The 22,899-nt window shown below is 52.2% G+C and overlaps 1 protein-coding gene across 10 annotated transcripts; it reads left to right on the top strand.

Annotated features, from left to right (window-relative positions):
- The first annotated feature begins 529 nt into the window (after positions 1-529).
- Positions 530-14,425, top strand: AGTRAP (angiotensin II receptor associated protein). Of its 10 annotated transcripts, none has more exons than XM_081056658.1 (6): positions 557-660; positions 1,500-1,741; positions 8,832-9,001; positions 11,190-11,295; positions 12,149-12,344; positions 13,807-14,425. In XM_081056658.1, the coding sequence occupies exons 3-6, from the start codon at positions 8,967-8,969 to the stop codon at positions 13,920-13,922; spliced, it is 453 nt and encodes a 150-aa protein (XP_080912784.1). In that variant the 5' UTR covers positions 557-660; positions 1,500-1,741; positions 8,832-8,966; the 3' UTR covers positions 13,923-14,425. The 10 variants fall into 10 exon arrangements, with proteins under 10 accessions (XP_080912786.1, XP_080912781.1, XP_080912783.1 ...); XM_081056656.1 differs by having other exon boundaries at positions 604-660; positions 8,967-9,001; positions 13,807-14,423; XM_081056663.1 differs by having other exon boundaries at positions 604-660; positions 8,967-9,366; positions 13,807-14,423.
- Positions 14,426-22,899: the final 8,474 nt, after the last annotated feature.

The following is a 22,899-nucleotide window of genomic DNA, read 5'->3' as shown; positions in this document are numbered from 1 at the left end:
CTGCTGCTTGGCTATAAAACCCCACTTGTCCTTGCTGTGTTCAGAGTTAAGCTTGATTTTTCTCCCCTCCTGCAACATCCCTATTGCAATAGTCTTGGATGAAGTCTTCCCTACCATTTTAACAAATGCCAGAATAAATTTTTCTTTAACAAAATGAATTCGTTCATTTATCCTCACAAGGCTCCTCTGAGGTAGGTACCGTCCATGTGACACTGGAAGGTAGAGAGGAGAGAGGATGGTCTAAAGGATAAGATGGCAGCTGTTGCCACAGTCTCCCTTTGCACCTGGACATACCCCCAAGTTCTCCTGGCTGCAGGTGGTCCCATCAGTCCACCTGTTGGGATATTAACCAGGCAACATATTGTTCCCTTCGCGGCAAAAGTCCTGATGTTCTCCAGCCGCCCCCGGGAACTCCCTGAGCAATGAGTGGACGGAGCTGGGAGCCAGGGGGAACAGGGTGCTGGCCGACGCCGTCTCCCAGCGAACGGGCAGTGGTCAGGTGACCCGGCTCACGTGGCCCGGAGCTGCGTTGGGGTTGGAGCCCAGGAGCAGAGCTGGGTGGAGCCGGCAAGTTTGCTTCCCGACTTCCAAGACCCCGCGGCTGTCGCACAGGTGCCTTCCGCCCAGGTCGGGATGGAGCTGCCAGCCGTGAACCTGAAGGTGGCGACGGGCGGGGCGGGGGTGGCCACGCCGCGGGCGGGCGGGCGCGGGGCGGCTCTCCCGGAGGGTGGGCGCCGTCTGCGCTTTTAAAGTAGGATGTTAGAGGTGACAAGGCCGGGAGTTTGGGAAAGAAGAGGGGTCAGGAGAAGGAAAAGATACAGACGCCAGTTGAGAAGGAGGCGGGCAAACCAAGGCCGGGAGAGAGGTCCAGGAAAAGGCCAGGAGGGAAACCGAGGGCACTGGAGGCGTAAGGGAGGGAGAGGGCCGCCCCTCCCGCAGGCACATCCCGCCAGCTGGGAGCAGCCGGCCCGGGAGGATTGCTTTGGCCTACGCCACCAGAATGCCCCTGGAGGAAGAGGAAGGCGCGGGGGAGGGACTACGACCCCGAGGGGGGGGCTTGGAGGCGGGACACCCCCCCTCCACCTAGAGGGAGAGCGGGAGGGCCGAGGAGGGAGAGGGCGGGAGGCGAGGGACCTCTCACCTGGCCTCCTTTGTTTGCTAAATCCGGTTAAGAAAAGTAGATGTGCCCGGACTGGTGGTTTCCAAAATGTAATAAGCCCTGCGTCCTTCTTGCCTAAGAAACACAAACCGCAGTAGCAGTTGCTTAACAGCAGAAAACCACAACTTGGTGCCCTTAGTAAAACACTGCAGGGCTTCCTGGGATGTCTTCATTTCCTGAACGGCTCTCCTCAGCTCCGCAGGATGCCATTGGTGGAGGTTCATGGTCTCCTGCCAACCCCCAGCCCGCTGTGCTTCTTGGCTGGGTTTGCGACAGAGGGGCTGTGGCCTTTAGCTTTGGTCAGGAGGGTGTGAACCTTCCACCAAACCTGCCATTTTAGGTCTCGGAGACTGTATCCAGGAATGCCCTTTTACTCACTGGTGACAAAGCATTCAGCAGCCATGGTGTCCTGTACTAAAGGAACCCAAGAGAGAGATGACTACAAAACAGCACATCATTCATATTTGGGCTATGAGACGTGCTCTGTGCTATGACTTCATACAGGCAGACTTCCAGTAACCCCTCGCTGGGACCAACTTCCCTGAAGCTTCTAGTCAACAGCTGCGTGGAGAGATGGCTGGAGTAAGAGAATGGGCTTGGGTTGAAGGTTTATCTGGGAAGAAATTGCCATGAGGGAAACATCCATACTCACTCTGTTCCAGGCAGTGTGGGATTAATGCCAACTGCCTTTTCTCTAGCGATTTGCCTAAAACAATGCTAAGAGAAAATCAGATGAAGGACAAAGCTGCAGGAGTTGAGAAGGGAGAAAGCTCTCATTCCTGGGGCATCTGTGGTGTGCCCGGTTATTTATTTAATCACAACAGCCTTCCGGGAAAGCTGATATTGTCATCTTTTACGGATGAGCAAACCTTGGCTCAGATCAGATAAATAATTTGCCAAAGTCCCACAGGGATTAAGGGGCAGAGTCAGGATTTGAACCCACCAGGGTCAGACTTCAAACCCAGCCTGAGACCTTGCCTGGTCACCAGGAAGGGCTGACTTCTGCCTTGACAGTTTATGTCCATCAGGGGGACTTAAGTCTGTTTGGGGCTTTTTTGGAGCAACTTATTGGCCTGACAGACCAAACACTACCACGGGTATGAGCTGTGCTGGCTTTCGCTTCCCAGAATGAAACTCTGGTCCTTCCCTTGGTTTGGAAAAAAAGACCCTCTGTCTCTATATAGGTCTTCCGCTGTTACTAGTCAGAGACAAGTTAGTGTCAGGAGGCCCTGAGGGACCAGGGTTGCCAGGTAACATATAGGATATCCAGTTGAATTTGAATTTCAGATCAGCAATGAATAATTTTTTATCATACATATATTCCAGGCAAGATTTGGGACATCCTAACAAATTATTCATTATCTGAAATTTGAAATGAAGTGTGCTGTATTGTTAAATCTGGCCTTCCTATGGAGGGTAGCTATTGACTCCGGGTTCACGGGCACTTCCGTGGGTTGTTCCAAGATCAGGGCCCTGAGGGAGCTGGGGAAATGCAGCCCGTGGGCCTGCACTCCCTCCCCACTCCCTTATTTCATACATTCTTTGGGAATTGGCCGAATGCCTGCTTGTGCCCAGCCAGAGGGGCAGTGGTGCCAGATTAAAAGAAATAGCTGCCCTAGGCCCTTTGCACAAAAGGTAGTTCCTAACTGAGCCCCATCCCTGAGGCAAGTCTTGAGCCGGAGGGATGACATTGTGACAAGCTTAGAAAGGACTAGGCTTGGGTTCATGACATCTTATGGAAAGAGGCCCTTGTGGGAAGAGGGTGGGGGTGGGGTGGGTAGTGGAGCATTTGGGTTGAGAACTCAGGAAGCCGACTTCCTATGGTAAGGAGGACAGCTTCGCATCAAGGGCTGATTACCTCGTAGGCACTGTGTTGCCTCACATACCTCTCCACTTCCCTGTACCACTAGGTCCGCACAACCCTATGAAACAGGCATATTGTCCCTACTTTACGGAAGAGCAAGCTGCGGTTCTGAGAAGTCAAGTCACTTGCACAAGGTCACACAGCTTCTGCAGCATGGAGCCAGGATCAGATACCTGGCTGCAGCGCTCATGCAGTTAACCACTGCCTGACTTTGCCTCCCCTCTAGGGCAGCCCTGAGTTGTGTCCCTTAGCCCTAGCCACCCTCTGGGATCTCACTACCTCAGATAACAAGTCATGGAGTGTTTGCACGGGACTGGTAGGACTATATTTCATATGTCGATTTGTATGTTGATCTGAGAGGTCAGTGCACCACCTGTGGGGAAATCGCGCCGCCCCCCGCATCCCTCATGGGCTTCTGGTGGCAAAGTAGTCTAAGTCCACAGGACCCCTTGGTTTCCCCTTAGCTTTCCCTTCTCCAGGTTAAACCTCATTTCCATCTGCTTTTCCAAACCCTGACAGTACAGCATATGGATAGAGCCCAGGCCTTGGGGCCAGACATTCAAGGCTGGGCTTTGCTACTTACTGTGACCTTGAGCAGGTTTCTTAACCTGTCAGTATCAGTGTCCTCACAGTAAAAGAGGACAAAAATAAACCCTATCTTCTAGGGCGATAAGAGGAGGAGCTAGTGGTCCAGGAGGCGGTGTCGCTTTACATTTTTACTGGCATAAAAACTCAGACCAGATAGACCATCTGAGATCTGCACCTGGGCTCTCTTATTTGTAGGTGTTACAGTGTGGGCCAATTTGCCCTCTCACAGCCTCTGTTTCTTCATAAGTAAAGCGAGATTAAGACTCTCCCCTCTATACCGGTAGTTGCAAGGATGACAGGGGTCAAGTGTTCAAGGCAGCGTAGTCACTGGCAGGCAGGACCTCAGTAGCAGGCGTTGCTTTTGCTGTTCACGGTTATAGGATACCTGTCCTACGTAGGTACTCATGGTTATGAAGCAGACACATACATTGACTGTCCAGCTGCCTGTGTCTCTGCAGTTGAGGCACCCCTAGGGGACATACAGGTAATAGGTATGGCCTCCATTTCACAGAGAAGGAACACAGGGCTCAGACACAGAGGGATATGGCTCCTAGACCAGAACCAGGTCTCCTATGTCTAACCCAGCATCCTGCTACCCCGTGTTGCCTTGGCTCACTAGCCCTCTCCTCCCTCGGTCTTCTGACACATGGGTCACCATCTGGAAAAGAGCCCAGCAGCCCGCCTGGACCGTGCATTATATGAAGAGTCTAGTTCAGGTCTTTCTTTCCTCTTGCCCGGCCAGGAAAGTGCTTGGGCCGCCAGGCACATTCTCAGATCCCGCCCCCCTCCTTCCACACTTCTCTGTGGCGGTACCTGAGAAGCCCAGGTCTCCCATTGGTTACTGGAAGTCTCCCCTAGAGCCAGCAGACAGTCCCTTTGTGCCGAGATGAGTCACTGTTCCCTCCTCCAGGACTCTGGGGAAGGGCAGGTCCTGTGGCCCAGTTTCTTGTTGGAGCTTTCCTGGACATTACACATTTTTAGGCCTGGGTGGGTGTGTCCTCCCGTTACAAAGATGGGGAACCTGAGGCAGAGGAAGCTTAGTCTTCAGTGGGTTTCTTTTCCCAGTGGCTTAACAGAAGTGATCAGATAGTGCTAAGTTTCTTAAATATGAGGACTGACAAATTTGTGAACTTGTTGCAATGACGTTACTAACCTTTTTTGCTGTCAGAGGGATTATTCATTGTGAATTTCTTTTTTTACAGTGCCTGGTTAAATTATTATTATTTTCCCCCTTCTCCCGCCTCCCCCTCTCCCACTTCGGTTCAAGCCATTGTTTCTCAGTCTAGCTGTGTAGGACACAGCTCCCTGGCCCATGCTGGTATTATGAGCCTTGTGCTCCCCCGGCTGAGGCAGTCGGTCGCTGGTCGCCGGTCGGCCGCTCACACCAGCTCACGGCAGCTCTGGCCGGCTGCCAGCCGCTCTCAGCAGCCCACGGCCCCTCGTGCTGACTGCCAGCCCCTCACGCTGGCCACCAGCCACTCATGGCGGCACTCGGTAGCCCGTGGCAGTTCATGGCTACTCATGCTGACCTCCGGCTGCTCCCGGCAGCCCATCTCCAGGGAGAGCTGTTGCTCACAATCTTAGCTGTACAGGGCGCAGCTCACTGCCCATGTGGGATTCGAACCAGCGACCTCAGCATTAGGAGCATGGTACTCCAACCACCTGAGCCACCGGGCCAGCCTGAATTTTTTTTTAAAGGCTTTAAAAAAAACCCAAAAAACCTTTTATTTATTTCAATGTGTTTTTCCAGGACCCATCAGCTCCAAGTCAAGTAGTTGTTTCAATCTAGTTGTGGAGGGCGCAGTTCACAGTGGCCCATGTGGGGATCGAACCAGCAACCTTGTTGTTAAGAGCACTGTGCTCTAACCAACGGAGCTAACGGCCACCCTCATTATGAATTTGTACCAACTAGACAAATAGTTAACCAAATTTATTGTTTGGAAGTGCTGGAAAGTTTGCGTGAAAAAGTTAGACCACCTGAAATTTTGCCAATATTTCATGACTCTTGCATCACAACAATGCACCAGCTCACACGGCGCTGTCTGTGAGGGAGTTTTTAGCCAGTGAACAAATAACTGTATTGGAACACCCTCCCTACTCACCTGATCTGGCCCCCAATGACTTCTTTCTTTACCCAAGATAAAGGAAATATTGAAAGGAAGACACTTTGATGACATTCAGGACATCAAGGGTAATTCGATAACAGCTCTGATGGCCATTCCAGAAAAAGAGTTCCAAAATGGCTTTGAAGGGTGGACTAGGGGCTGGCATAGCGTCCCAAGGGGAGTACTTCGAAGGTGACTGTAGTGATACTCAGCACTGAGGTATGTAGCACTTTTTCTAGGATAAGTTCGAGAACTTAATTGTCTGACCTCGTATTTATAAAACAAAAGTGATGTCACATGGCAGAGACTGCATGTCTTTTGAGGACCTGCAATATTTCCAAGTTATGCTCTTTTCTTCCTAAGAGACGGCATGTTTTTAAACTTTGTCCAGGTGCTCATTCGTGTCACAGAACTTTCTGGCTCTAGGAAAAGTCTTTATCTCCCAGGTTATGTAGAGTGATTTCCCCACAGGCTTCCCTGCAGATCAGCGGCCCCTGTGGCTCAGCCTTCCATGTCACCCTAATAAAGCCGTGCTCTGCAGGGCCATTTGTTCAAGACCTATTGTGTGCACAGTCTAGATGTCGTAACCAAAGCACTGGGAAATAAAGACCCGTTCTAAGAGAGAAGACAACGGCGGGAAGGATCAGGTGTTCTTTTCAGGAGAAAGATGGTGATGTGAGCTGCCTCTCCTGTGCCTGCTTCCTCCATGTCTTCTCTTAGTCTGAAAGCTGGACACCAGGATGACTGTGGCTGCCCACTCAGTTTGGTCCTTGTCAGATACCTTCCCCTCTGAGGGTAGGATTTCCTGTTAGAGGGGATGGTGGTTGGCTCTTAAGATAAAAATCAGAATTCTTCCCCATCAGATTCTGGGGAGAATCAGAATTCTCCCCAGGCCCAGCCCTGCCCTCCCCCAGCTTCCTGTCCCCCCTCCACTCTCTTATCTTCTACTCCAGTCACATTGGCTTCTTTTCAGTTTCCAGAATGTTCCATGCTCCCTTCTGACACACAGAAGGCAACATCCCTTCGGTTTGAAATGCTCTTCTTTTCTCTCTGCCCCTATTTAACCTTCTGCTCACCACTTTCATCTTCGCTTAAATATCATTCTCTCAGAGAAGCCTTCTAAGCAGCTCACTCCCCCACTGCCCCTGATGTAGAATGAGGTTCCTTTCCCTCTGCTGTAACTTTCCTTCAAAATGGTGTCTCATTGGCTCCCTCATTCCTAAAGTGCTTACCGGATGAGCCAGTGTCTCCTGCTGGTGAGAACAGGGCAGTGCCACATCTGCTCTACTCACCATTGAATCCCCAGAGTGGCTGCCAAGCTGGTATCAGGAATGGTGGGTTACACTGCAAATGTTTAAGAAACTTAGGACCATCTGATCGCTTCTCTTAAGCCTCTGGGAAAAGAAACCCATGGAAGACTAAGCCTCCGCTGTTTCCGTTTCCCCATCTTTGTATTGGGGAGAACACATCCACCCAGGCCCAGAGAGCCTAATGGTCACGGCTGAATCCTGGCTGTGCTCCTGATCCAGTGTGTGACGTTTCCTCAACTATAAAATGGTACCTCAGAGGATTTAAGAATTAAATGAGTTCATGTGCAGGACGTCCTTAGAATGGTGCCCGACACGTAGGAAGAGCTCAGGCACACACAAAGGTAGAGACGATCATGAAGATTCCTTCTAGAGCTAGAAGATGCTTTCTGTGATGTACAGCCTGCCTTTTTCAGAGTCTTGGGACCTCCCTAAAGTTGGGAAGTCCTCACATCAGTCCTTACACAATACTTTCCTAGTCTTCTGAGTTTTGGGGGGCTGGGGAGCCAGATCCTTTTCGGCTCACTCGCATTCGGCACCAGGGTGAAGGCGGGGTGTCCCAGGCTTCTGCTGCAGACTGCTTTGCCCCCTACGTGTGGAAAATGCCCACATCTTTCGCGCGGCCTCCAGTGTGAAGGTTAGGCGCACAGGTTCTGGAGTCGACTTCAATTCTAGCTTTTCCAACTTGCCATCAGTGGCGTCTTGATCAACTTTATTTACTTCTGAGCCCAACTCATCTCTAAGGTGGGAATGGTAATGGTGTCTGTCCCAGAGGCTATTGGGAGGCCCAGAGAAGGTCGCTGAGGCGTTTGGTGCAGGGCCTGTCACATAGCAGCTGTGCCTTAAACAGTAACTGCTTTTCTCTCCTAAGCCAGAGTTCTTTATTGCAGGGGGCAACTTCTCCTGCCCTTTCACGAGACCAGAAACCGGGGCCTTTTGCAGCAAACCCGTGCTGTGTCTGCCCTCTCTCTCTGGGCCTGGCATACTGCCCCTGCCCTAGGCTCTTGGCATGCCCCCCTCCCAGCTTAACTCCTCAGTCCTTTGAGATACTCCTGACTTGGGGCTCCTGGCCTCCCATCGTCTCAGTGTCCCCCCACCCCCTCAGCCATTGCCACACCCTCCTCCTCCTCAAGGCTCTGGGTCCTGCCTCCTGCCTGCACTTCCATGCCCCCCCTCTGGAATACCTCACTCTCCCTCCCCTCTGCCTGGCTGATCCCCACTCATCCATGAGCACCCTCCTTGGGAAGCTCTGGCTGATAGCTGCCCTGCCCTCCCCATAGCATCTGCTCCTTCCTTCTTTATTTGCTTTCCAGTTAGGACTCTTTGATTGCCAGGAGTAGAGACCAGTTCCAGTCAAGGGGGCTGTTATTGTAAGGACTCCTGGGGCAGTTGAAAGGGTGGAGTATCATAGAAGCCTAGAAAAAAGCGAGAGGGATTTTTTTTCTTAACATAAATTAGGCCAAGTGATTTCCTTGCAGAAGAGCCTCCAGCGGCTTCCCTCAGTGCACTTAGGATGAGATCCACGCCCCTGACCCTTGACCCCTGACCAAGCCCACCGCCACCACGCCACCACCCCGGCCACTTCCCCTGAGGCCTCCTCTGATTCCAGAGCAGATTGCCAGGTTCCCCAAAGGAGCCTCCAGCCTTTGGAAGCAGGAAGGGGTGTGGGTGTCACCTGCCCCCAAGGTTATGGGGAATAGTGACGTGGCAGCGTCCCCTAGCCCGTGGTCCCCTGGCCTGTGGTCCCCTGGCCTGTGATCTCCTCTACCCCTAATTCACTTGCCGTTGCTGATGTTTCTTTTCATCAGACATTGGTGAAGCCCTCTTAGGTGCTAAGCAGGGGCCTCCTGTGTTTTCCGGCTTCCAGACCTTCCCTACCTGCCGCCCCCATGGTCTCATTCACAGATGTCTTCTTCCATCCTCTCCCCCATTTTGTGCCATAGATGATCCTCCTGGTTCACTGGCTGCTGACGACCTGGTGAGTGACTCCACGGTGTCTGGTTCTGTGTCCACCGGTCCCCTGGGATCTGGGTCCACCTGTCTCCCATGACTGAGTAGCACCTTCATCAAAGAGCATCATTAGCAAGCTCCCCCATCCCAAGCCCCGGGCCTTTCCCAGAGGTGTCTGCCATCACTGCCTCCCAGGCGCTTTGAGCCCTCATCCTAGGGGAGGTGGCCAGCCCAGGGTAGTGCTGACAGCTCAGCTCATCCTCTGGATACTGTGCAAGGCTTCTGGGGCTTGGCGTGACTCTGCTTCCTCCCCGAGGCCTCTGCATCCGAAAGGCCTGAGGTGCTGCAGCCAGGGGGTCGGTCTCACATGCCACGCTGCGTTCCCCGAGGCAGGTAGGGTGGACATCAGGTAGAGCTCTGTGTGTCTGTGATCCTAGTCGAGTCACTTAAACTCCCTGAGTTTCTCCTCTTTAAAATAAGAGCGTCACTGCCTCTCCCATTTATCTCGTAAGGTCATTGAAAGGTGAAAGTACGATTATAGAAATAACTGCTTACATGTGTGGAGGATTTCCAGGTGCCAGCCCCCGGGGCTGAGCTCCTTGCCCTCTGTGCGTTAGCTCAGCAGCTCAGCAAGTAGACACACGATGAACCTGACACAGGGGTGAGGCCACTTGCTTAGGGGTGGACCCTCACTCTTACATCACACCCCCTGCCCACAGATAGCAGAGTCGGGATTCAGTGGACCCTGGTCATGGCCTGGCTCTGGCATGTTCCAGCCAGGCCATCTTGAGCAAACGACTCCACCTCTTGGGGCCTTGGTTTCCATCTGTAAAATGGGTATAAGGCCAGCACACTCCTCAGGAGCCGTGAGGGAGAAGCGTGGCCTGCTCACCGACACTGCCCAGGGCCTGCCACAAAGGGCTGCTGGCTGGAGGATTGCAAGACTGACTCATCATTGCTGTCTGTTTTATCTGTTGAGCCTTCTGGGGAGATTTCTTTGCCAAACCACGAGTAGAAACCATGGAGTTCACGTGTGCACTTTGCAGACTTTGAAGAGCAGTGCACATGTAAACAGTTGTGAATAATGTGAACAGTGATAATCATGGTTAATGGCCTTGAGAAGCAAAGTCAAATACAGATTTCCCAGTCACACTCCCCAGCTTCTCGGTTGGTGAGTCTGGGCTGGGGCCCCAGCACTTGATTTCTTAAAACCCCAAAATGAGATTACTTAAAGACCATGATAGTTACACTCTATCCTTAAGAGCTTTGCACGTATTTTCCGTATGGTATACATCAGAGCATGTCCTTTAAGTTTATGAAGTGCGTCACGGCCTGCTGGGGCAGTCTAGGCCCAGTGAAAATAGTAAGAGCGAACATGGCTCTTGAGCCAGAATACCAGGGTTCAAATTCTAGCTCTCCCACTTAGCAGCTGTGGGATCTTGGGCAAGTTCCTTGACCTCTCTGCCTCACCTGTAAAATGAGGAGCACAATAGTGCCCCCCTCCTGGAGTTATGAACACAAACACACAGAAATTTGTCAATTTAAAGCATTTAGAACTGTGCCGGATTCTAGGAAGGCCTCTGTGTTAACGATTATTTTCATTGGCTTGACAAGCAAACATATCAGTACCCTAAAAAATGAAATGGTGTGGGCATTGTGTTAGAAAGGGACGAGGTGGTACTTCAAATTGGGTGGTCAGGGAAGGAGTCTTGGAGTTAACATTTGAGCTGAGACTAAACTGACGAAAAAGGGCCAGGTGTTCAGAGTAGAGGGAAAGGAGGGTTGTGTCATGGCGCCTCCTCCCACAGGGCCCCTTAGGCCACGGGGAAGAGTCTGTTTTCTTCCAAGTGGGAGAGAAAACTTGTAGGATTTTCGGGAGTGACATCCCTGGACATTACTGGTTGCTATTTAGAGAATGGCCTGGAGGGGGCAGGAGTGGAAGTCAGGAAACCAGTGGGGGAAGCTGCGGTGGTAAATCCAGCCGAAGACAGTTTGGACCTGGAGGGATCCGATTGGGAAAGCAGAGCCAATGGGATTTCCTGACACTTCTGGGGCACAGCGGGGCAGGAGAACAAGTAACCCGTGGCCTGGAAGACTTTGCCTCTTCCCAGCGGGGACCCTGAGAGCCTGCTGTGCAAGGGAGGTGACCTGTGGGAGGGGGTGGGCAGCTGTGGGGCGGACACCACCTGACCTGACTCAGGCGCATCTTCCCACAGGGGCTGCCTCGTGTTCTTGGGCCCCTACGCCTGGGCCAACTTCACCATCCTGGCCTTGGGGGTGTGGGCCGTTGCTCAGCGGGACTCCATCGACGCCATAAGCATGGTGAGCTGCGAAGCAGCGTGGGAACGGGCTTCAGGGTGCTCCATGGCCCCTGTTCTGTCTTCCCCTCAGCCGTCCCAGTCTTCTCTCTTTTCCTTGTGTCCTCATTTTCCATTTCCTACAGCCTTGCAGATAAGCCCGCCCCGGCTGCCAGCCCACGTGTGTTTTCACTGGCCTGGCCTGCCTCTCTGCTTGCCTGGCTCAGAGCCCAGAGTCTGCTCATTGTCTTCCCCAAGAAAGGTGTGGGGTGGGGTCCCACCAGTGCCCCAGACTGGTCACTCCCTGAGGGGAGTGGGGCATGTACCCAGTAACCTCCCTCTAGGGCCCTCTTTTTGGAGGGAGGGATGTGGCTGGAAGACCCGCAAAGAGGAACTCCACTACTTTGTGAGGTCAAAGTGGACACAGCCCAGCTGAGCTCTGCCTTGGGGGAGCTTCCCGACACCCATTTAGCCCCAAGGGGCGGTGAGCGCTCCAGCACCAGCCTCTCAGTGTGACTGAGGCTGAAGGCCTCCAGGATGACAGAGAAGGGATTTCCTTGGTGGTGGAGACAGGTTGGGTGAACTCGGGGGGACCTTCCGTCTCCGGGGTCCTGGAACCAAGTTGTGTGCTTTGTCATGGTCTCAAGGGTGATAGGAGATGGGTGGGGGCTCCACCTAGCCCCCGAGTCCCTGCTCCGGCCCTGCCGACGTCAGGCATGTCCTCCACAGGGCCCTGCTTGCTTGCTTGATCTGTTTTCCATCAAACCCTAAGGGCACAGTAGGGCACAGATGGAGCTTCCAGACTGGTATGTGTGCTGGGGGCTCATAAACTCCAATGACGTGGCCATGCCTGGGCCCTGCGCCGGCCTGTCTTGCAGTTTCTGGGTGGCTTGGTGGCCACCATCTTCCTGGACATCATCCACATTAGCGTCTTCTACCCACGGCACATCCTCACAAACACAGCGCACTTCGGCGCCGGCATGGCCATCCTCAACCTGCTCCTCAAGCCCTTGTCCTGCTGCCTCGTCTACCACATGTACCGGGAACGTGGGGGTGAACTTCAGCTCCGCGCGGGTGAGGAGGCCCTACTGCCAGTCCCCGACTCCTCTCTCACCGGCCAGGGGACGGCACTGCCATCTACCCACGTCTCCTCTGTCTCCCCCCTGACCCACGGCCCCCGCCCCAGTGAGCTGATCAGGCACCAGGTGACGAGGGAGGGGCTTGGCAGAGTGCTAAGTGCCAGGCTAGAACGTGTGCTGGCTCCTGGGCTCCGTGCAGGCGCCCCGCGGTCCCTGGGCTGTCCCAGCCTGCTGTGACCTTTCCCTGGCCTCAGGCTATGAGCAGAGTTGGGGGCAGTGGCTAGGCCCCCCCTTTCTGAGCTCGGGCACAGAGGCAGCTGGGGGTGTGGGCAGCCGTGGGCAATCTGCATCCTGAGGGTTGAGGGCTCCGTTCCCACGCTGCTTCCCACGCTGGGCCACCTTCTCCCAGCTCCCACAGACCCGGGCCCCAAGAACCACTCCTGCCTGTGGCGTCTGGGTGGCCAGGGGAGACAGGGTGTGGGCATGGGCCAGGGGGCCTCAGCCAAAGACAGCACTGAACAGCAGGTGCTTCCCCGGCGGACCAGTCCTCTTGCCTTAGCCCCGCCGCACGCCCTCTCTGAGCGATACCTTCTCATGGGGGCCGAGCCATTTTCCTGCTCTCTCCCACACACTTTCTCATTTCCTTTCTCTCTCTGAGAAATGGCCTTCTATCAACATCACTGCTGAGAAGAGAGGCCCATGACCCACCTGAGGGAGCAAAGCAGCCAAGGGCAGCAGTGGCCTGGGGCCAACCTCAGCACTGCCCGGGCCTGCCCCGGAGTGAGGGGGGACTAGTAACATTCCTGCCATTGGACAGATGAGGAAACTGAGACCCAGAGCGCTTGGGACTTGTTCAGGATGACAGGACAGATGAGCAGAGGAGGGATGGGAGTGAGGAATGGAGGTACTGAGACCTCCCCTCTGCCTTGCACCCCTGGCTCCAACTCTCCAGCCTGTGCAACTGTGCCAGGCCCTGGGGCCTTCTGCATATAATACTACGGTGTCCATTCTGCCTGGGAGAGGAGCTGGAGGGTGGGGGGACGTGGGCCCAGGGCTGGGCATTCCTCAGCCCAGATTCCTGAGCGCACGCTGCTTGGGGAAGTACCAGGTATAGTGGCTAACAGCCCTGGCTTTGGGGTCATGCTGCCTACATCTGAATCCTAGCTCTCAGCTTCAAGCGGTGTAATCTCAGGCAAGTCAGTTCGTCTCTGACGCTCAGTTTCCTCATCTACAAAGTGGGGCTAATAGTATCTCTGCAGGGTTATGGGAGGATTGCATGAACGACACATGCTTACGGCTTGCTGACTGGGGCTACGGCCACCATCACTGTCCTGGTGCCGGGATACCCAGCGCTGGCCTGCCTGGTGGGGATGGAGTGGATCTTGGTTTGCACTTAGTGGGGTGTCCTGCACTCTTACCCATCATTTTCTCTTTCCCTCCATCTCCCCACTGCCTAGGTTTCTGTGGACCTTCACAGGAGCACAGCGCTTACCAGACAATTGACTCGCCAGAGGTGCCCTCAGACCCTTTTGCAGGCCCGGAGAGCAAGGGTCACACCCCCCAAGGGTACTGAAACCAGCTGCACTGGGCCTGGCCCCAACCCTGGGGCCAGTTTGACAAACTGTGGGGGAGGTCCAGGCTGCATGACCTTCCTTATGCGCTGGATGCCATCCTAGGGCTGCTCCTCACCGGCCTTTCTTGGACCTAACGTGGAATGTGCCCTCCCATTCCCCATTTCAGGTGTTGTCTGAATGTCCTGTGACCACACCTGTCCCAAGGTCCCCGAGGCCCCCCTCTCTTCCAGGTATCCCACGGTCCCAGGCTGGGAACTGTGGTCTCTTTCCTTGCCTCCACCCCTAGCTCCTCCATGCAGGCCCCAGGTCAAGCACTGTGGCCTTCCGGTTGTGCTCAGCCCCGGGAGTATTGGGTTAAGGTCCTTTGGCTTCTCACTATCTGGTCACTTGGTGCCTCGGGACCCCAGGACTGGAGGCAGAGGTATCTGTAGCACCCGAGACTCCCCACAGCTCCGAGCTGCCCTCTCGGAGCCATGGTATTAAAGTTTGGGGAATTCTGCAGCTGGCTGTGTGTTGAGCCATGATTACTTTCCCAGCTGGGCTGGGTCCTGGACCTGCCATTCCCGGAAAGGTTCCCCTGCGACTCCACAGGCTGCCAGGGCTCAGCTGCCCGGAGGAGGCAGGGGCTCATGACCAGTGGGGCCTGCCCTGCGCCGAGCTCTGGCCTAGCTGAGGCCCCAACAGACAAGGGCATCTTCCAAGACGTCCGTTCCTCTGAATCAGATGACTTAGGTACTGACTTGAATCTTGCTCTGCCACTGATGAGCTATGTGTCCTTGGGCAACTTAGCCTCTCTGACCTCAGTGTCTTCTGGACAAAGGGTGATGAGGCAGAAGAAATGTTACGTGCCTGGGCCACAGAAGGGCTCCCGAAATGACAGCAACGTTGTTAGTGGGGTTGCTCCTTGAGCCTGTGATGAGGTTGGGTCAGGAAGCAACAGGCCACCTCTTCCTGGCTGTTGCCTGTGCCAAGCAGAGGCGATAGTATAATCAGAGACCCCAATTCCTCATAGTCCCAGAGCCCCAAGTCTGACTGGATCTTTGGGTGGGGGCAGAGGAAGGCTCTTGTCTTAAGTGCATTCCCCAGAAGCCGACTCTGAGATGAAGAGTGCAAAGCAAGGGAGCTGAGCTTTCTTGGTCATTGGCCACGGGCTGCGCCAGGGGTCGGGGAGGGTGACAACCACCCACGCTACTCAGTGTCCCTGCCCATTCAAGCACAGTGGCCCAAAGAGCCTGAGCACCAGCCTGCAAGGAGAGGCTGAGGACCACCAGTATAGCTGCCTCCTTTCCACACAACAGGCCTCATAAGAGAGACCTTGTAACATTTATTCAACATTCAAAAGACCTATGGGAACTAGGCAGCGTTCTAGATATTGGGGATACCAGTGGTACTTGGGAGACTCCATCTCGCATGAGAGGGTTTGAGTGGGCGCATACCTGCCTGGTCTACTTGGGGGCACCACCAGGAGGCCAGTGTGGCTGGAGCCGAGGGGAGAGGGAGGGAATGAGGGCAGGAAGGCAGCAGGGCCCAGACGGTGCAGGGTGAGTGGGTCATTTTGAAGACTTTGGCTCATATTGAGTGAGAGGGGAGCCCCTGCAGGGCTTGGGGCAGGGTTGGACACGGTCTGATTTACATTCTAACAGGACAATGTTGGTGGCTTGGACTGGGAGGTAGAGGTGGGGTGGTGACAAGTGGTCATGTGGAACAGAACACTGCACCAATTGTCAGTCCCAGGGGACGACTCAGATCCTGCTACCTATTGAATCTCAGTAGTGGAGGCGCCACGGAGAAAACATGGCAGTCAGGCACTGGGTGGATGCTTTACTCACACGGAGAAGAGACAGCGAGATCAGCTTCAGTAGTGGGGGTCCATCCCCCAAGGCCAGTGGGTCTCCCCTGCCAGCTGCTACTCACCCTCTCATGCCAAGGTGGGAGGACCCTGTCCCCTCCCCGAGGAAGACAGATACAGCAGTGGGGTTGGCCGAGTGCCATATGACACAGACGCTTAAGTGGGACAAAAGAGCGTACATTGAGCCTGAAATGGAAAGACATGCCCACACAAGGTGACAAGCTGGGCACAGGCTGTGTGGGCTCTATCTCTTGGTAAGGATGTGTTCCAGGCCCACGGCCCGTTGTTAGGCAGCTAAAGGGGGTTGGAAGACAGCGTGCAGGAGATGAGGAGCGGCCTTTCCCAACAGGGCAGCTCCTAGGTACTTTTTGAAGGCAGAGCAATAGGAGTCACTGATGGACTGGATGGAGGAGGAGGAGAGAAGTCCATGATTGCAAGGTTTTGGGCCTGAGCAGCTGGAGGCCAGAGCTGCCACTGGCCAGGAGGGAGGACAGCAGGAAGGCCAGGTTCAGGGCAAGGCTGGTCAGTCAGTCTTGGATGGGCAACACTTGAGGTAATGGGGCTTCCAACCAGACCTCACCACCATGTTCTTTTAAAAACACCAGCTTCTAAAAGGACTTGGAAATAGTCTACATTTTAGTCTATAAGAGTCTGACATTCTAGAAACTGTCAACCACAGAAAGTAAATTCTTCTTGTCTCTGGACTCCTACTGGAGAGGGCTGAAGTCATTTGTCTAGTTTACAAACCTTTTTTTTTTTTTAATTTATTTATTGGGGAACTGTGTTTCTCCAGGGCCCATCAGCTTCAAGAATTGAACTGGCAACCTTGTTGAGAGCTTGCTCTCTAACCAACCGAGCCATCCGTCTGCCCCTCCAGCAGCTCAGCGGCAGCTCATTGTCTTCAATCTAGTTGTGGAGGGCACAGCTCACTGGCCCATGTGGGAATCGAACCAGCAACCCTATTGTTCAGAGCTCGTGCTCTAACCAACTAAGCCATCTGGCTGCCCCTAGTTTACAAATCTTGTGTTTCTTGTTTTCACAAAGCTGAGCCTTCTGGATGAGAAAGTCAGAGGAATTGCCCAGGGTGGTCTCTGTCTTCTCCTTTTGGCGAAAACCAGACCAGAACCAGTGGTTCCTACAGAGGCCCCACCTCAGGCCCGTCCTCAGAGTCTCCGAAATAGTCTGTAAATTCCAAGTCTCTCAGCCTTCCTCCAAACCAGCTCTAGACAAGGTCTTGGTTTAAATCCAAACTGCCCTTTGTGATTGACTATGTAAGAGACTAGACTGTCTCTTAACCTCACTGTGCCTCAGTTTCCTTATCTGAAAAATGGGGATAATAATAGTGCCTGACTTAGGGATTAGTGAGGATTGAAAATCAGTAACATGTTTTGTAAATGTTAGATCTCATTACCTGTATTCAGAGAGAGGGAGGGTGTGGCCTGTGTAGGGGAGGAGAAAATTTTCTTCGACCTTCTTAGGGTTCCTGGCTGGGTCTGAAAAGAGAAGAGTCCATGATCGCAAAGATTGCATTGTTTGCAGAGATTAATCAGGAGAAAAGATTAACAGGAGAAAAGCCTACAAGTTTTATTGAATTTTTATATATACATGGAAACCTTCACATGAGAATGAAGACCCAAAGAGATGACCAGAGCAGGAAGCTTTTACACCTTTTACACAAATTTGTAAAGAATTGACAAGACAAAGCGGTTTGAGCTAGAAATAGTAAATGGTGAAAAGTAACTAGGAGGATAAGGGTGAGTTTAACACGGCTTCTTTGTACAATGTCTCAGCCATAAATTCCCTATCTCTCGTGAGAAGAATGTCTTTCCTCCTGCTAGGAGAAGGGAACCTTTCACAGAGGAGATGTATGACCTGAGAAGAGGGCGAGGTAGGGGGTAGGTCAGAGTAACCTTCCTGCTTCTGCCATTTTCTCAAACAACTTCAGTTTAAGATATTTAATATGCCACAGTGCCATATTTTGGGGTAGCATGTCCCAAATCACCAGAACCCCATCACCAGTCTATCTGACCATCCATTCATTTGTTATTAATTCTATAAACATTCACTGAGAGCTTTCTACAAATTTTCAAAAGACTGAAAAAATCGTCAGGAAGTAAAACAGAGATCTTCATCTGGCAACCGTAGAACTCTGCGGAGCCAGCTCTCCAAGTGGCTGGGGGCTTGTGTGCACACCTAATGGTCAGCCCAGAGACCATCAGCAGAGTCAATGGGTTGCTCTAAAATATTATCATCTCGGAGAGCTAAACACAGAATCACAGATTTGAATTTGAAGGGAGCTGAGAGCCTCCCTAATCCAGTGATTTGAAAATTCTATTTTCTTTCAAACGCTTTGTTCAAAATTAATCTTACCCAGTATATTAAACAGAGCTAGTCTGACAGAGCTCAGCGCCACCATCATCACCACCACCCTAATGTGTGACCCCCAAAGCACAAACTGATGAAAACTGATCCCCTAGGGCCTCCTTATTCCACAGCTGAGAACATAGACCCAGAAAGAGGAGACTCAGACAAGGGCACATGGAGATTTCTTGATTTTAGAGCCAGAATGTGGCAGTGTGGAGACTGGGATGCCAAGTAGAGTTAAAGGAAATAAACAGAACTTCTACAAATGAAAAAAAAATGAATTAGAAACTCAATAGATAGGTTAATTCCTAGACTAGATACACTGGAAGAGAGAATGGGGCCCGCCCGGTGGCTCAGGCAGTTGGAGCCCCGTGCTCCTAATGACTGAGGTCACCAGTTCTATTCCCACATAGGCCAGTGAGCTGCGCCCTCTACAGCTAAGATTGTGAACAACAGCTCTCCCTGGAGGTGTTATCCACAGACTGGAGACCGGCGACCAGCAGTCGGGAGGAGCGCAAGGCTCATAATGCCAACATGGGCCAGGGAGCTGTGTCCTACACAACTAGACCGAGAAACAACGCTTTGAACTGGAGTTGGAGGGGAGGCAGAAGAAAGGGGGGAAAAGAGAGAGAATCAGTAGCTTTGAAGATAGATTTGAAGGACTTATTTGGAATGCAGCCAAAAGAAAGAGACTATGAGAAATGAGAAGGTCTCACATAACTACACTCAGAGTTCCTGCAGGGGACAAAGGGCGAGAGACAACATTCGAAGGACAATGGCAGATAATTTTTCAAAATAAAAAGACACCAAACCTCAGATTCTGGAAGCCAAGTAATCACTAAACAGAATAAGAAAAAAAAAAATCCATGTTTATCGTCATCATGGCGGAACTTTGTTCATATGCTGCTTTCAGCACCTGGAAAGGTGCCGGCACCTGGAACAGTGCCGACACCCAGTAAGTGTTTTATAAAAGGTGGGGAATGAATGGATGAACAAAACCTGTGGAACACCACACACAAACATTAATATCCCCAAAGCAGCGTGTAGAAAAGATATCTATCATCCTAAAAGGAATGACAATTACACCAGCAGCTAATAGCTTAACAGTGACAACAGAAACCGGAAGATAGGAATGATATCTTCAAAGTGGTGAGAAAAATAACCGGCAACCTAAAACTGCGCACTAGCGAGTTATCTTTCAAGGATGAGGGTGAAATGAAGATGTATTCAGAGAAATGACAATAGAGTTTATCATCAACAGACCTTCTAAATACAGAAATGTCTAAAAATCTTTGTGTGGAAGAAGGAAATGTTTCCATAAAGATCTGACATACACAAAGGAAATAGTAAACGTGACAATAATAATATATTTCAGGAGGAGCTGCCCAAACAAACGTATTATAAAGTCTTTTTTTATCTGGCAGAGGGATAAATAATGCATTGCCTTTAGACTTTGTCAAATTAAATGTACATATTAAAATGCCTTGGATAACCACTGAATGAATAGAAATAGAATGTAATTTTCAAGCCAGTTGTGCGTGTGTGTGTGTGGGGGGGAGGGATATGAAAAAGAAAACCTTGATCAATTCTTAAAAAGGCAAGAAAGGAGAAGAAAATAAAAAACCCATGAAGTTTGACTATTAGTAAGCGCAAAAATAAGATAGTTTGTATAATTATGTCCCAATCACACAGTTGTAAATGATTTTTTTATTATAAAAAGAAATTCTAGTCAAATTGTGTTTATAAGAGACACACCTGAAACCTGTGGACACAGCAAGGCTGAAAGGTAAAAGGATAAAAAATTAAACCAGGCAAATAACCAAATTATAGCCGATGGAGCTGAATTAGTATCAGACCAACTTGACTTTAAGGCAAAAGTATTACTAGAGCTATAAGAGGGACAAGACCTAAATACCCACAGGTTCAATCCACCAGGTTTAAGAGGAGATATTAGGTGCATAGACTTAAGAAGGAAGTAATGATCACCCCGTCCTTCAAGAATTGCTTTGGAATTTAAAAGGCTCTTTGGCATTTATTTGTCAAACATCTGACTCTCATATCAAACCAGAGAGGTAGTAGAGTAGGTGTTACCACTCCTCTTTTACACATAAGGAGCCTGAGGTTCAGAGAAGTTAAGGACTTGTCTAAAGTCACACAGCAGCAGAACGATCTTGATCACGTGTCTCCTGACTCCTGGCCCAGAGCTATTTCCTCTTTTAAAAAGGAGAAGGAAAACAATCTGAACAGAGGAAAGGGCAGGGCAGAACGCTTTGGGGAATAGCCTGGAACAACAGGCGGAAAATGCCCAGCGGGAAGTGTGATTAGGCCAAGCACACAGCGCAGAGGAGTGGGTAAGAGTGGATTCATTTCAGCCAGTTTCCAAGGAACCCGAAGGCCGGCAGTCTTACCTGTCTTGCATGTGCAGAAAGTTTGCACGCTCCTTTGCCATCCGATGCTCGGCGCAGGGGGCCGAAGCCTCTTGCGGAGGACCGCGCACTCCCGCTGACGTCCTCCTCCGGCGCCCACGGGCCCACGCGCGCGCAGAGGCCGCCACGTTCGAGCCCCGTGCACCCTCGAGGCAGCTGCCGGACACTGGGCGGCGCTCTCTGACGTTGCCCCCAACCCCACCTACCTGGGTCGTTGGCCGTCCTGCCTGAGGTCCCTTCCAGGTTCAAACCCAAGGGGGTGATACAGGACCCGAGGAAAACAGACGCACGGGAGGGCAGGTTCAGAAGAGCAGGATAACTGACTGCGAGTTTTTTGGGTGGGAAGAGGAGGAAGGCTCTGATGTCCTTAATCATACAGGGATGCGGGTGGAGTGGCATGGGAGTGAGCAGATAGTGTGGGGGAGGAGGTGCAGATAGAGAGCCCAGGCATGCGGTGGGGAGAGGACGGAATTGAGGGTAGAAAGGGATAAGTGGATTAAACGGTCTCAAGTCTCCTTTGGAAAGAAGTGGGGGCTGCGTGGTCCTGGTTAGGAAGCATGGCTGTAGAGTCAGCCCCAGGAGGGCCCTCTGCAGCTGCTGACCAGCTGTAGGGCCTTGGGCTGAGCAGGTGGCCCCTTAAGCTCCAATTTCCTCTTCTCTAAAACAAAGAGCCTCATTCTTAGGGCTGCGGTGCAGATTGAGTGACAGGATAAATCCTAAAGGCTGCGTGGTGCTTGGCATTGTTCATTGATTTAACAGTGTATGAACCCTGTTATGTGCCAAGTACTATTCTATGTGCTGTGAATGCAGCCGGATAAAAGAGAGTGGCTCATAATCCACTGGAGGGAGAAAAGCAACCATTAAAAAGCATCCCTTTCAGCCAGTTAGGTGGTGGTAAGTCACGGAGAAAAATCACACAGGGTAAAAACAGGAGGGAGTGGGGAGGGTGCTGTGGTCAGAGGGTGGTCAGGGAAGGACTGTGCTGTGTGAGACAGGAATTGAAGGAGAGAGAGAGAGAGAGAGAGAGAGAGTTCTAGGCAGAGAGAAAGCAAGTGCAAAGGCCCTGAGGTCAGAACATGCAGGGCATCTTAGAAGAACAGCAAGGAGGCTGGTGTGTTTGGAGCAGAGAGAGCACGGGGACAGGAGTAGGGATGAGGTTGGAGAGGTAACTGGGAACCAGGTAACTGGGGCAGGGGTCAGCAAACTTTCCTGAAAGTCAGAGAGTAAATGTTTTAGGCTTTGTGGGACCATAAGGTTTAAACTACGCTGCCATGTAGTGAGAAAGCAGCCAGGGACAAGCCATAAACAGATGAGGCTGCATTCCAGTATCACTTTACGTACGTAACAGGCTCCCTGATGTAGGGTCTTGCAGGCCTTCACCGAAGACAGAGCCATGGGGGCTTTTGAGTTGAGTCAGGATCTAAATGTTCCCAGGATCACGCTGGCCATTGTGGGGAGTTGACTGCCAGGTGTGAGGATGGGGGTAGAGTGGGAGACCAGGTAGGAGGCAAGAGATGTGGTCTCTTGACCTAGGGAGATGGGGATGTAGGTGGTGAGCAGGGTCATAGTCTGCGTATTTTTAAAAGGTAGAGTTGATGGGATTAGCTATGTAAGGAAGCAAGGAGCCAGAATGGCTCCAGGATTGTTCCCTGAGACAGTCGGAGGCTGGAGCCACCATTCTCAGAAAAGGGTGGGGAGGACAGGAGTCTGCCTTAGAACTGTTTGAAGCTGAGATCACCTGGGGTGTGGGTGCACCAGGGAAGGGAGGAAGCAGAGGGCTGAACCCTGGTGCCTCCTCCATCACTAAGGGGCCGAGAAGAGGAAGAACCAGCAAAGACTGGGAAGGAGACAGCCCGCAGGAGAGAGGGAAGCCAAGAGGTGGCGTCCTGGAGTCAGGGAAGCAAGGACTCCAAGGAGGACAAGTGACCATCGTCGTGTTGCCACCACTGGAAAGCCAAGTGCTGAGGACTGGCCAGGGACCTGGTATCTCGGAGTCACCTGGAGGAAAGCAGTTTTGGGGTGGAGGGGAGCCCAACTGCAGTGAGGTCTGGTGGTGGGAGAGGAATTGGGATTTGGGTGTGATGAGAAGGGGAGAAATGGTCTGGGATCTGGAGGTTCAAGGGTGGGGGGTGTTGGTATTTTTGCTTTTGCTTTTTAAAGATGGAAAAAAATAACCACCTGTTTAAGTGCTGGTAGGAATGACTCAGTACAGAAGGGGGACGTGTGGATGATGGGAGTGGTGGGGACTTCAGGAGCAGGGACAGGGCCCTGACACGTAGCCTGTGTCCCGCCCCCAAGCTCTGTGCCCTGGTGTGTGGCGGAGTCAACTGTGGGGCT

Source organism: Rhinolophus hipposideros (genome assembly GCF_964194185.1).
Source record: "Rhinolophus hipposideros genome assembly, chromosome: 8".
NCBI lineage: Eukaryota > Metazoa > Chordata > Mammalia > Chiroptera > Rhinolophidae > Rhinolophus > Rhinolophus hipposideros.
Note: the sequence above shows the minus strand (reverse complement) of the source record. Positions and strands in the feature narration are given on the sequence as shown.

Bases quoted from the DNA above. Each gene is read 5' to 3' on its own strand.
- AGTRAP (XM_081056654.1), top strand. From the start codon at position 634: ATGGAGCTGCCAGCCGTGAACCTGAAG. The intron at 9,002-11,189 runs GTGAGTGACTCC...ATCTTCCCACAG, and splicing joins CACTGGCTGCTGACGACCTG to GGGCTGCCTCGTGTTCTTGG. The intron at 11,296-12,148 runs GTGAGCTGCGAA...CCTGTCTTGCAG, and splicing joins CCATCGACGCCATAAGCATG to TTTCTGGGTGGCTTGGTGGC.